The sequence below is a fragment of the Xenopus tropicalis genome, chromosome 7 (assembly GCF_000004195.4).
Source record: "Xenopus tropicalis strain Nigerian chromosome 7, UCB_Xtro_10.0, whole genome shotgun sequence".
Taxonomy (NCBI): domain Eukaryota; kingdom Metazoa; phylum Chordata; class Amphibia; order Anura; family Pipidae; genus Xenopus; species Xenopus tropicalis.
In genome coordinates, this window is record NC_030683.2 from 66,106,852 (window position 1) to 66,121,182 (window position 14,331).

Consider the following 14,331-nt stretch of genomic DNA (forward strand, 5'->3'; position numbering starts at 1 on the left):
GATTGTGAATTCCAAGATTGATGGAAACGCTATATAAATTATATTATATAAGTGATGTTTATTTTACAAAAGTATATGGAAGTATATTTTAGGATGACAGGTCCCCTTTAAAGTTCCTGTATGTGCTGTATATTGTTCATTACTCCTGATTATTGACTTCTCTGCTTGCTGCCTGCAGGGCAGAGTGGCACTGACAGTAGGCGAGAGAGGAGATGATATCATATTGTAGGCATATATTGTATGTTTCAGTGGTACCTAGCAACTGTCCTGTTAAAATCTGTTATTGGGGGGCGAATGCGCGGCACCATCCGGGACAGACGCACCTGATGTGAAAATGAGCAAAAAACAACAATAACTGAGCCAGCTGAGAGCAATCCGACCTCCTTAACCTTCTTACAACACAATGGCACCTCCGGGTCTGAAAAAAAAGGCAACGACTCAAAGCGCACTCAAAGCGTTTTTTTCAGCAACGGAGCCCAGACACTCGGCCATCTTTACTCACCACGCAGGAACCTGAGGAGACACACTTGCAGGCCAAACAAATAGCTACACCACCAGACGTCCCAGAGCTACTGCAATCTATACAGAAACTGTTCCGGACAGAACTAGCGCCTGCAGTAGCAGAGTTTACAAAATAGATACAGGAGCCAGGTACACAAACCAATGCCCTAGAACTACGTACTAAGGAAATAGTGATGGCCATGCACGTGGACCATGAAACTCTTGAAGAATATAAAGAGAAAACAGGTCACGAAAGGCCAACCTCCGCCTTAGAGGAGTACCTGAAACAGAAACAGACCTGGAAAAATTCGCATCCAGCCTTTTCTCAAAACTACACCCTTATGCCCCTGGAGCAATTACAAATGGTCCGGATACATAGAGCATGTGCAAGACCTTGCAATAAAGAATCCCCAAGGGACATTGTACTTAAATTCTATTACGAAGCCACCAGGGATGCGGCCCTACAAGCAGCTTGTTTACTTACAAGCAGCTTGTTTACTTACATTTACAAACTACCTGCAGACATATTTGCTGACCTCGCTCCCACCACGCTCCAAAAAAGGAGGCAGATGAAGGAGGTAGCCCAAATTCTGCAAAAAGCAAAGATCAAATACAGATGGGGCTTCCCTTTCATGCTTCACTGTATCATTAACAACAGGTACTACACCTTTAAAACAGCAGATACAGCTCTCCTAGCCCTAGGAAAAGAAGACCTCACTGCACCATTGCTAGCGACATCGACCACTAACAGCCCGAGACCACACAGCGAATGGCAAGTAGCCATGTCCCCATGGTCTCCCAGCACCTCGAGCCAAATAACTCCCTCATCCAAATCCCGCACTACCTAACCCTGCGGAGACAACTCAATATTAGTTGCCACCTGGTCAGGAAACTTATCCCCCTAGTGGGATCTCTTGCTGCAAAACATAACCTGATGGTAAAATTGCAGTTTTTCTTTACTTCTTACTCAGTTATCTCTATAAAGTGCTGTGTGGGTCTGGGTCATGTGCTGCTGGGTCATGTGTGATTATACAGTACAGTATTGTGAAATGTATGCACGTATCTCCCTATCAGCACTCCCACAATTGGAAATGCAGATACGGACCTGTTAACTTAAAAACTCAAGGGACAACAAACTTATCTGACTACAGATGATCATTTAGTGAACTATACAAAAAACAATGGCATTAAAGGTCATAACCCATAACGTTAGGGGCCTAAACTTCCCTAGAAAAGATAGACAAGCCTTTCAATGGTATGAACGTCTGCATCCGGATGTGATTTGCATTCAGGAAACTCATTTTACTAAAGCCTCATACCCACAATTTTTCCATAGACAGAGGAGTTGCTATATTGTTACACAATAACCTACCATTAGTGGTAACTAACGTAGAGCCGGATAAGGAAGGGCAATACTTCTCTATTATAGGCACCTTATACGAAAAAACCATATGTATAGGATCCACCTACGCACCGAATGATAACCCTAAAGCCTTTTTTAATCGCTTAGCCAGGAAGCTTACCCAAACCCCAGCTAACATTGATATCTGGTGTGGTGACTTTAATTTCCCATTTAATCCAGTGATGGACAGATCTAACTCAACACACCTTAAGACACTAAACCTACCTAAAGACACTAGAGCAGCAAAGGCAACCCAGGACACACTTAACACAACCCACTATGTAGACACATGGAGAGAATTGCACCCTTAAACACGGGAATATATGTACTATTCTGCACCTCATAAACAATACTCTAGGATAGATACAATCTTGATAAATACATTAGCAACACCCAACCTAAAAGAAGCATACATCAGACTAATTTAGTCACCTTTTATGAGGAGGTGAGCAGGAACCTTGATGCTGGAATGGCAGCTGATGTCATCTACTTGGACTTTGCTAAAGCATTTGATACAGTACCTCACAGAAGGTTAATGATCAAATTGAGGAATATTGGCCTAGAACATAATATTTGTAATTGGATAGAGAACTGGCTGAAGGATAGTTTACAAAGAGTGGTGGTAAATGGAACATTTTCTAATTGGATCAGTGTGGTTAGTGGAGTACCGCAGGGGTCAGTCCTTGGTCCTTTGCTTTTTAACTTGTTTATTAATGACCTGGAGGTGGGCATAGAAAGTACTGTTTCTATTTTTGCGGATGACACTAAATTGTGAAAAGTTCCATGCAGGATGCTGCCACTTTGCAGAGCGATTTGACAAAATTGGAAAACTGGGCAGCAAACTGGAAAATGAGGTTCAGTGTTGACAAGTGCAAAGTTATGCACTTTGGTAGAAATAAATGCGAACTATCTACTGAATGGTAGTGTGTTGGGGGCATCCTTAATGGAGAAGGATCTAGGGGTTTTTGTAGATAACAAGTTGTCTAATTCCAGGCAGTGTCATTCTGTGGCTACTAAAGCAAATAAAGTGCTGTCTTGTATAAAAAAGGGCATTGACTCAAGGGATGAAAACATAATTTTGCCCCTTTATAGGTCCCTGGTAAGGCCTCACCTTGAGTATGCAGTGCAGTCTTGGGCTCCAGTCCTTAAGAAGGATATTAATGAGCTGGAGAAAGTGCAGAGACATGCAACTAAACTGGTAAAGGGGATGGAAGATTTAAGCTATGAGGTTAGACTGTCGAGGTTGGGGTTGTTTTCTCTGGAAAAGAGGCGCTTGCGAGGGGACATGATTACTCTGTACAAGTACATTAGAGGGGATTATAGGCAGATAGGGGGATGTTCTCTTTTTTTCCCCATAAAAACGATCAACGCATCAGAGGTCACCCCTTTAGATTAGAGGAACGGAGCTTCCATTTGAAGCAGCGTAGGTGGTTTTTCACGGTGAGGGCAGTGAGGTTGTAGAATGCCCTTCCTAGTGATGTGGTAATGGCAGATTCTGTTAATGCCTTTAAGAGGGGCCTGGATACATTTTTGAACAATCAAAATATCCAAGGCTATTGTGATACTAATATCTACAGTTAGTATTAGTGGCTGTATATATAGTTAATGTATGTGAGTGTATAGATTGTTAAGTATAGGTTGTGTGTGCTGGGTTTACTTGGAAGGGTTGAACTTGATGGACTCTGGTCTTTTTTCAACCCTATGTAACTATGTAACTAGATAAAGCAATAAGATGGACACATTTTAAATACTACACATACTGCAACAAACCAGATAGGTTTCTTGCAAATTTACTAAAAGATAAAACCCAGCCTAACCAAATACCACGAATCAAGACATCCCAGGGAGATATCACTTCCAACCCAGAAAAAATACGAGACACGTTTCTAGATTTCTATAGAAAGCTATACACCCAATCCCATAAACCTTCCAAAAATGCTATAGATGGATTTCTCACACAATATTCACTCCCAACACTTACAAAAGTAGAAATAGACAGACTTAATGAAGGCATTACATTAGAGGACATAGGTGAAGCTATCAAGAATCTTAAAACAGGAAAGGCCCCAGGACCGGGTGGTCTATCAGCTGGCTATTATAAAAAATTTCAGAAATTTTAATACCACAGTTGAAAGCATTATATGATTTTATTGCCCAAGGCAATAGCCTCAGAACTATTAGCAGCACATATCACATTAATACCGAAGCCTAACAATGATCCCCTACACCCTAAACATTATCGTCCTATTTCTCTCTTAAACGTAGACCTTAAAATATTAACCTCCATCCTCTCTAAGAGACTTTCAGCACTACTCCCTAAAATAATACATAAAGACCAAGTAGGATTTATACCCTCCAGACAAGCAGGAGACAATATTAGGAAAATACTAAATATTACACACCAAGCCAAAAAGACAGGTATGCAAATGGGAATCCTGGCTCTAGATATAGAAAAAGCCTTTGATCCCCTCAATTGGGAATACCTCTGAGCGGTACTTCAATCAATAGGAATACAAGGTCCATTCATAAAAATCCTACAAACATACTATTCCACCCCCACCACCACACTAAAACTGCCCACATCTACACAACAAAATATAGCGACACAAAAGGGCACAAAAAAGGGTGCCCATTATCCCCAGCACTATTTGCCCTGGCAATGGAACCCCTGGCCATAGCGATTAGGCAACATCAAAATATTAAAGGGGTAAAAGTTGCAGAGATGGATCAAAAAATCTCCTTATTTGCAGACAACCTATTGCTCACTATCACAAATCCACTAACTACTTTTCCCAACTTGCTGAACTTTAATACAGGAGTTCACCCAAGTGTCAGGGCTTAAGCTAAACCAAGACAAAAGTGAATTCCTGCCATGTAATATTCCCAAGAATACTGTAAAACTTATTAACTTCGAGTTCCAGATTAAAGAGAAATACTTACCATACTTAGGTATAAACTTAACCCTTACCCTAGACACCATGTACACACACAATTACCCTCAGCTATATAGAAGGAAATACAGGGTTGCAATAAAAAAACAACTCTCTTGGGTGGGGAGGATCAATTGCATCAAAATGATGACCTTACCAAAACTACTGTATTACTTTAGGGTCCTACCCATAGCAATATTACAGAGAGACTTACAAAACTTTCAGAGAACCATGCTGACCTTTATCTGGGCCAACAAAAGACCAAGGATTAACAAAAGAACAATGTGCCTACATAAATCAAAAGGGGGACTGGGAGTCCCAAATCTACAACAATATTACAGGGCAGCAAGATGTGCCCAAATTGCCTTACTACATGGAGAAAAGCTAACTCCACTATGGGCTGTAATTGAATCCGCCTTAATACACCCAACCTCTCTAATAAGCCTAATATGGAACCTGCCCCAAGACCTTAAACCGTACAAAGACTTGTCGCCAATAACCCGCCAAATGCTACAATTATGGAACACACTCAGATATAAATACAGACTAGCATCAAAACCTTCAAGACTGACCCCAGTATGGGGAAACAACCTCTTTATACCAGGATATAACAATAAATCATTCCAATGGTGGAAAGAACAAGGAATATCCTATGCACATCAACTCACAGATGGATCCAAACCACTACCATTAACTCAAATAATGAAAAAATTCAGGGTACCTACAACCGAACACTTTTGTGCAATACAAATAACCCATTTTAAACAGCAGCTATGGGGAAAAACAAGTATGCAAAAGACACAGATGGAAACTATCTGAGATTTCACCAATGGGCCGGAAAACGCTATCTATGCTATACTACCACCTAAACCATATGCACACAAAACAAATTGCAACATATGATGGATTGGGAACACGAACTAGGAACAGAACTATCTCAAGAAATATGGCTTAAAAACTACCAAAACCTCTTTAAAGGGAGCTACAATATAACCATAATGGAAACCTCACTCAAACTATTCCATAGGACCTACTATGTGCCTAAAAGACTCTCTCAAATCTATCCCACATCCTCACCACTTTGCTTCAGGAACTGCACCACACGAGGCAACATGTGACATATATGGTGGACTTGCCCAACAGTCCAAGAACTCTGGACAAAAGTAGCCACTATTCTCTCCAAACTGTTCCATACAGATATCTCTCCATGCCCCATGGTAATGCTTCTAGGACATAAACTGAGAATATTTCTGCACAACGCCTTACACAGCACATATGCATGGCAACAAGGATTCATATTGCAGCCCAATGGAAATCGAACTTGTCAAATATTGAGAAAGTCCTGGATAAAACTGAATATATACACGCCAATGAAATTCTCAAATATCAACTAGAAAATGAAACAGAACTATATCTGAAGATATGGGATACCTGGATACTAAATAAGGACAATATCTCTCGATCATTAAGCTATGGGTAGGGACCCCCCCCCCAGCACCTGATCTGGGAATCAGCACTTATATTGTACTGTCACCCACTGTGACCTACAGCACTTATATTTGCCTATTTGTGTCTGTAAGTTACCCTCCCATATAGATTGTAAGCTCTACGGGGCAGGGACCTCCATCCTCTTGTGTCTTTGACTCTTAACTTATTGCAACTGTTAATGTATCTTGTATTTATTTGTATTTATTGTTATACTTTGTATTTATCTATTATCTTATTAACCCCCTGTTTGTATTAATGTATTCTACTGTACAGCGCTGCGTACATAAGTAGCGCTTTATAAATAAAAATATACATACATACATACAAAGTAATAGATAAGTGAGGGAAAATTTTAACCTGTCAGCAACAAACAATTTGTACCAATATGGAGACCTAGAGCACAAAAAGTTATATTGGTTCTTTTTCAATGTTTATTTTCTCCTTTTACCTTTTTCCTTTTTTGCTTTATACAATAATTCTGAATGAACATGAGAACACTAAGACCGATAAAGTGCCTAATATACAAAATGTTATGCATGTAAAATTCGAAAACAAACGTAACAATGAAACATGTAAAAAATCAATAAAAACAAAGTTTGCAAACTCTATTATTAGCACTACTCATGTAGTTGTGCCTCCTGCCCCAAATACTCCTATTGGACTACCACAGGACCACCAGAGAATCTCCAGGTGGGCCTCAGTCTAGGAAAATCGTCATCACCCAATGTTAATTTCCACAGTGGGCTTTTATAAAAACGTATACTCTTACTTCTACTGCCCTACTAATTCTGATTTAACTACAGTATAGAAGTCAGATGAGGTGCCTAAAGCATACCATATTCTGCTATTTGAAACTGTTCCCTAATGACTTTCTGTGGTGAGAGTGCCTACGCTCTAATGAGTCAGTATGAAGGCCCTGACTTTTATTTCCCCTTATACATCAAAATACAGGATTACTGTATATCTTAGTGTGCATGAGTGCTCTTCTGTAAATTTGCATGTATTAGAGATGTAGCGAACCTCACAAAAAAAGTTTGCGAACCCTTTCGCGAACTTCTGCCAAAAAGTGCGAACTTTTGCGAACTTTGCGAACCCCATAGACTTCAAAGACAAGGCGAACTTTAAAACCTAGAAAAGCCATTTCTGGCCAGAAAACTGATTTTAAAGTTGTTTAAAGGGCGCCACGACCTGGACAGTGGCATGCAGGAGGGGGATCAAGGGCAAAAATTTCTCTGAAAAATACGTTGTTGACACAGCGTTGTGTTTTGTGCTGTAAAGGGCAGAAATCACACTACATTTCTAAACTTGTGTAATAAACTGCTTTTACAAGGACTATTGGGTTACAGCAGATGAGATCAGCAGGACAGCTGTCCCCAGCAGCTACATACAGAGCAGTAGAAAGTAGATTACTAGTCAGCAAAGCTACCTAAACTGTCCCTCAAACCCCTGCACAGCTCTCTCCCTATGCTAACTCAACAAGCACACACAGGCAGAATGTAAAATGGCTGCTGGGCTTCGGTTTATATATGGAAGGGAGTGGTCCGGGGGTGGTCCAGGAGGGAGAACTGCCTGATTGGCTGCCATGTATCTGCTGGCTCTGGGGTGAGAGGTCAAAATTTGGCTCCAGCTAAGGCGAACCCAAAATTGCGAACATCGCTAAAAGTTCGCAAACTTGCGAACTTGCGAACACCCGATTTTCGTGCGAATTAGTTCACCGGCGAACAGTTCGCTACATCTCACATACATTAACTCACTATTATTTTCAATTTTAGGTCACCAAGGCAGAAATAAACTGTTTAAACTCCAAATATTACAATGACACATTGAATCAATGGTGCTGTAATTGCAACCAAGGTAAGCATACAAATGCAGTGATAATTTATTATACACTACTGTGTCACAAAATGCTGAATAACTAAATGTGTGTAGTATGATAGTGTGTATGTGATATATTTGTGTAACAGCCAATGCCTGAACTAGGACCTTATTACCCAGTGTAAATATTAACAGTACTGAAAGGGCCTAGATCAGTTAGCCAGTATGTGTACTCGTTACACAGAATACACATATTTTAGAATGTACCAATTATTCTTATAACAATCTGTTACATAATTTCAGTGATGTAAATGGACTATCAATATGGGCGAATAAAGCAATGCCTGGGACACAGGCTAATTATTAGATCAGGCAGACCAGACTGGATTCATGTAACCAGTTTGCATCATGATTTGCCTAATAGTCTAATAGTTCTATCACCTCTAATTAGTATTGCATCTGGCACTGGAACTCAAACAGTCGAACCATTATCCCCCCTCACCCATTGTGAATAGTTTATGTGCATAAAATGTTTGGAATACGTATATTTCTGCAATATTTTTATAAAAGTTGGCAAGCCGAAGAGTATACTCTGAAATCACTGACACATGCAGAGAACAATGAGTATGTGTAGGGCTATTGAAGTGGGTGGGTTATGTCACATCATCAGAAAGTATAATAGGTGGAGGAACAGGAAGTGTTATATGTTTTGTATTTGGGCTATTGTACCCCTTGGTATACGTACCAGCTCACCCTAGAAACTCTGAGTGAATATTTTCCAGTAAAACGTATAGGGAGAACTCATTTACAAAGGCAGACAAGATACACACACATATATATATATATATATATATATATGTATACATAGATCTATTTCATTTGTTGGTTAAGTGATGCTTTGCCTTCTGACCCTTCTTTCCATCTAGATTTTGTGAAGCGCTATCCATGTGTTACAGATGAAAGGAGACATTGCATGAAGCCATGTTCCAAGGGGTATTATATTAATTGGGAAGAAGCTATACCTCAATGTGCAGCTTGTGTAACATGCTCTAAAGGTACTCTTACTAAACAAGGAAGAAATTGTAACTATGAAAATAAATATATATAATACTGATAAAATCGTATCAAAATCTCTTTGAAATGCCTCCAGTGAGTGTATTACATATGCAATTTAACATCCACAAGAATTGTGTCATAATGAGGCACTCTGAAGGAATCAGTGTGACTCGGCAAAACATCAGATATGGATTCAAACCACTTGTTACCTGATTTCTGGGCCCACCTCTTTGATTCCCAATGCAGCGTCTCTCAAAAACACATTCTTGAATATTTTTTGCACCACAGCTTATACAGCAGTAAGGCTTAGAAACATGTGCCCCACTTTAGTTCTGCTGGTGCAACTTGTTTTGCTAACACTTTTAGGAATCTTGATACTTTTCCCTATGTGTAATAAATGGCACTTAGCTTGCCAGTAACCCATAGCAACTATAGTTAGTTACATAAGGTTGAAAAAAGACCATCAAAAAGAGTCCATCAAGTTCAACCCTTCCAAGTGAACCCAGTACACCCAAACCTTTACTGACCTATCTATACACTCACATACATAAACCATATATACCAACATCAATACTTACTGTAGATATTAGTATCACAATAGCCTTGGATACTATACTTGTTTAAGAACTCATCCAGGCCCCTCTTAAAGGCATCAATAGAATGTGGCATCACAACATCACTCGGAAGGGCATTCCACAACCTCACTGCCCTCACCGTGAAAAACCACCTACGTTGCTTCCGTTCCTCTAATCTAAAGGGGTGGTTTCTGGTGCACTGGTCGTTTTTATGGGAAAAAAGAACATCCCCCATATGCCTATAATCCCCTCTAATGTACTTGTACAGAGTAATCATGTTCCCTCGCAAGTGTTTTTTTTTCCAGAGAAAATAACCCCAACCTCGACAGTCTAACCTTATAGTGTAAAATTTCCATCCCCTTTACCAGTTTAGTTGCACGTCTCTGCACTCTCTCCAGCTCAATAATATCCTTCTGAAGGACTGGAGCCCAAAACTGCACTGCATACTCAAGGTGAGGCCTTACCAGGGACCTATAAAGAGGCAAAATTATGTTTTCATTCCTTGAGTCAATGCCTTTTTTTATCCAAAACATCACTTTATTTGCTTCAGTAGCTACTGAATGGCACTGCCTGGCTGTAGACAACTTGTTATCTACAGGAATCCCCAGATCCTTTTCAATTAAGGATACCCCCAACACACTACCATTTAATGTATAACTTGCATTTATATTATTTCTATCATAGCTTTGCACTTTTGAACCTCACTTTCCATTTTGCTGCCGAGTTTTCCTGCATAGTTTTGCACAATTTAGTAACACCAGAAAAAAATAGAAACAGTACTTTTTATGCCCACCTCCAGGTCATTAATAAACAAGTTAGGACCAAGGACAAAACAAGCAAAGGACCAAGGACTGACCCCTGCGGTACCCCACTAACAGCACTGGCCCAATTAGAAAATGTTCCATTTACCACCACTCTTTGTAAACTATCCTTCAGCCAGTTCTCTATCCAATTACAAATATTATGTTCTAGGCCAATATTCCTCAATTTGATCATTAACCTTCTGTGAGGTACTGTATCAAACGCTTTAGCAAAGTCCAAGCAGATGATATCAGCTGCCATTCCAGCATCGAGGTTTCTACTCACATTTTCATTATTGTGATTTGCAACGTATTCAAGTACCCTATCCCTTATTACCCCTTCCTAAAGCTTTCCTACTACTGATATCAGACTAACAGGCCTATAATTCTCAGGCTGAGAAAGGGATCACTTTTTGAATAATAGAACCACATTAGCAATTTGCCAGTCCCTCGGCACCATGCCAGACCTCAATGAATCCTGAAAAATTAAGTGAAGAGGTTTGGCAAACACAGAGCTGAGTTTGTTAATAACCTGCGATGAATACCATCCTGGACCTTTGTTTACCTTTAGTCTCATTTGAATTTCCTCCCCAGTGACCCATGCATCAGTAGTTTTATTACTAAAATTGGGTCTATTAAAATAGAAGTCATGATTAGCTGGCTACTCAGTTGTGTAGATGTTTGCTTTGAAACAGCTGTAAATGCTACCTTGTGATTAGTTGCTATGGGTTACTGCTCCTGGGCAAACTTAGTAGGCAGTAACCCATAGCAACCAATCAGTGATTGCCTTTTTTTCAGCCAGCTTACACACTTGCACACTTACGCTTACACACTTGCACACTTATACTCAAACACTTGCACACTTACACACACTCTCGCACACTGTGCACTTACACTCACTTGCACATTTACACTTGCGCACTTGCACACTGTGCAACTAGCACACTGCACACTGCACACTAGCACACTGCGCGCTAGCACACTTGCGCACTAGCACACTTGCACAGATGTACACTAGCACAGATGAACACTAGCTCAGATGCACTCACACACTGCGCACTTGCACAGATGCACACTCGCACACTGCGCACTTGCACAGATACATACTTGCATGTGCACACTCGCACACTGCGCACTTACACTTGCACACTTTAACAGATACACGTGCACATACACATGTGCACGTGCACGCTTACACAATTACACTTGCACGCTTACACACTTTAAACTTACACTTGCACAGTTGAACATTTTCCCTCGTTCACTTGCACTTGGACCTGCAAAGACTAAACAAAGAGGTAATGATTGAGGAGGTTAAGGAAACTATCACATCCTTCCCCTCCTCAAAGGGTCCAGGCCCAGATGGCCTATCGTACCTGTACTAAAAGAAGTTTTTAGAGATCATAGCACCTAACCTAACCAAGCTGTTTAACTAATTTCTACCCTCCTCTATGCTATCTTCCTACATCATTCTGATACATAAAGAGGGTAAGGACCTGTGCCAATGTAGTAGCTAGAGGCCCATTGCCCTCCTAAATTCCGACCTAAAGATATTCACCAAAATCTTAGTAAACAGATTGGCTCATTTAATGGCCAAACTTATAGACTCTGACCAAGTTGGTTTAATCTATGGCAGACAGGCCGGGGACAACACTAGGCGGGCCATCGATCTAATAGAGGCCATCAACAAGAGCAAAACACCAGCTCTTTTGCTAAGCCTAGACACTGAGAAAGCGTTTGAACACCTCCACTGGGATTACATGACTGATCTATTTTCTTCTTTAGGAATGAAAGGCCCCTTCCTGACAGCAATACAAAGGTTATATTCCACCCCTACAGCAACCCTCAAACCAAAATCCTTTCTTTGCTGAAAATTAGTGTTTATTAGTGTGTTCCACTACATGTTTCGGGCCAAAGTCCTTTTTTCAAGTGAACCATACTTTTCACTTGAAAAAGGGCTTTTGCCTGAAACATGTAGTGAAACACACTAATTAATATACACTAATTTGTAGCAAAGCCCTGCATTGTCGGGTGTCCTACATTATCTTATATGATGTCTACAATCAACCCTCAAACTCCAAGGGGCATCTAAACACACCATCCCCATAAGGACATCCCCATGGTACACGACAAGGCTGCCCCGTGTCACCCCTATTGTATGCCTTAAGCATTGAGCCCTTGGCTTCGGCCATTTGAAACCACACAGACATCACAGGCCCTAAAATGAATTAATAGGTAATAGTATACTTTTGTGCCTTATGTCACATAACATTCACTCTACACAACTGGTACCAATGTAAAAGAAAATATAACCTAATAAGCCTTCACTCATTACTGACACCAGTACTCTAGAACTCCTCATTTCCCCCAGGTATGCAGAACCCATTTAAAGCGCATTAGGGATCCAGTAAGCTTTTTACCATTTATGACTTTATTAACTCACGGACATATGAACCTCCAACTTTTGAGGAACTACAAACAAAACTCCAAATCCCTTCCATGCATATTTTTAGCTACCTTTATTCAGACAACTATACCAAAATGAGATCAATTAACCCCTCTTACAGGGTTTGAACGTATGTGCAAAACTGGCCTCCCACAAAGAGCTCTAATTGCAATAATATATAGACTTATAACAAGCTTACTGACCCTTTCCCAAAACACAGATACATGTTGAAATGGGAAGAAGCCCTCTCTTAGGAAATACCCACAGAAACCTGAGAGGGGATATGGGAAAATGCCAGGAGAAATGTATCTTGTGTGAGACAAAAGGAAAGCCTTTACATTGTTTTTCTGGTATTATACACCAAGTAAGCTACACAGTTTCCCAACAAGAGCCAGCAATTCTGGAGATGCTGCGGGGGGATAGGGACATTGGCGCATACAATGTGGTACTGCCCCTAACTACATTGACTGGGAAAGCATCTGATCTTAATGCTGTATCTGAACAAAAATTAATAAATCACATCCTGACTGCGTGCAGATTACATATTGATGGAAAAATCCACACCCACCAACACTCTCAGAGATAATACACAGGATAGGAGACATGAGAGAATTGAAACATATGACAGCCAGAATCCGGGGTACAATCCCCCAATTCAATAAAGTATGGGTTGATGGGACATTTTATCAACCACAGATGTGTATAAAGAACTAGATCTAGAAGCAGCAACCCACAAACAAAAATCACATTTACAACGAAGCCCTGTTATGTTTTGTTTCCCCCCTGTTCTTACAGATGTTGATGAAGGATCTGGGTTTAAATTTTCTTTCTGTACTCTTTAACAAAACTGTATAACAGCCTAAACTTTAATGTACAACAGATTACAATGTTGTTTTTTTTTTCTTTTTGATAAAACTTTTCAATAAACCCCAAGTTACAAAAAAGAGAGAGTACTATTCTATAATATACTAAAAGTTAACTTATAGTGGAAACCACCCCTTTAAAGTGGCTTCCTATTTTTTTAAAAAAAATGTTGCTTTTTGCTTAATGAAGGAAAATTTTGCCAACTTTCCTATATACATTAATTTATAAAAAATATATATATATATTTTTGTTACAATTGTAAATGTACAGTAGCTTTCTGTTCTCTGGTTGGGACTCCTGGAACAATGTAGAAGAAGACAGTCCTCCTCCAGGTCTGTTAGTCAGCTGGTTTCGCCTAACATTGGTTTAGTCCTCGAAACCACAAGTACAGTGAATAGAAACCGTTAAACAGATACTGCTTTCAATAGAAAACATGGCAGGGATATGGTTTAGA

The 14,331-nt window shown here is 40.1% G+C and overlaps 1 protein-coding gene across 1 annotated transcript in view; it reads left to right on the top strand.

The window, feature by feature from the left end:
* The first annotated feature begins 695 nt into the window (after window positions 1-695).
* Window positions 696-14,331, top strand: part of tnfrsf8 (TNF receptor superfamily member 8) — a 32,286-nt gene continuing 18,650 nt past the window's right edge. The window contains exons 1-3 of the mRNA XM_012967098.3: window positions 696-1,277; window positions 8,094-8,175; window positions 9,063-9,191. Coding sequence (XP_012822552.3) covers window positions 696-1,277; window positions 8,094-8,175; window positions 9,063-9,191 — 793 coding nt within the window. The remainder of the gene's footprint in view (window positions 1,278-8,093; window positions 8,176-9,062; window positions 9,192-14,331) is intronic.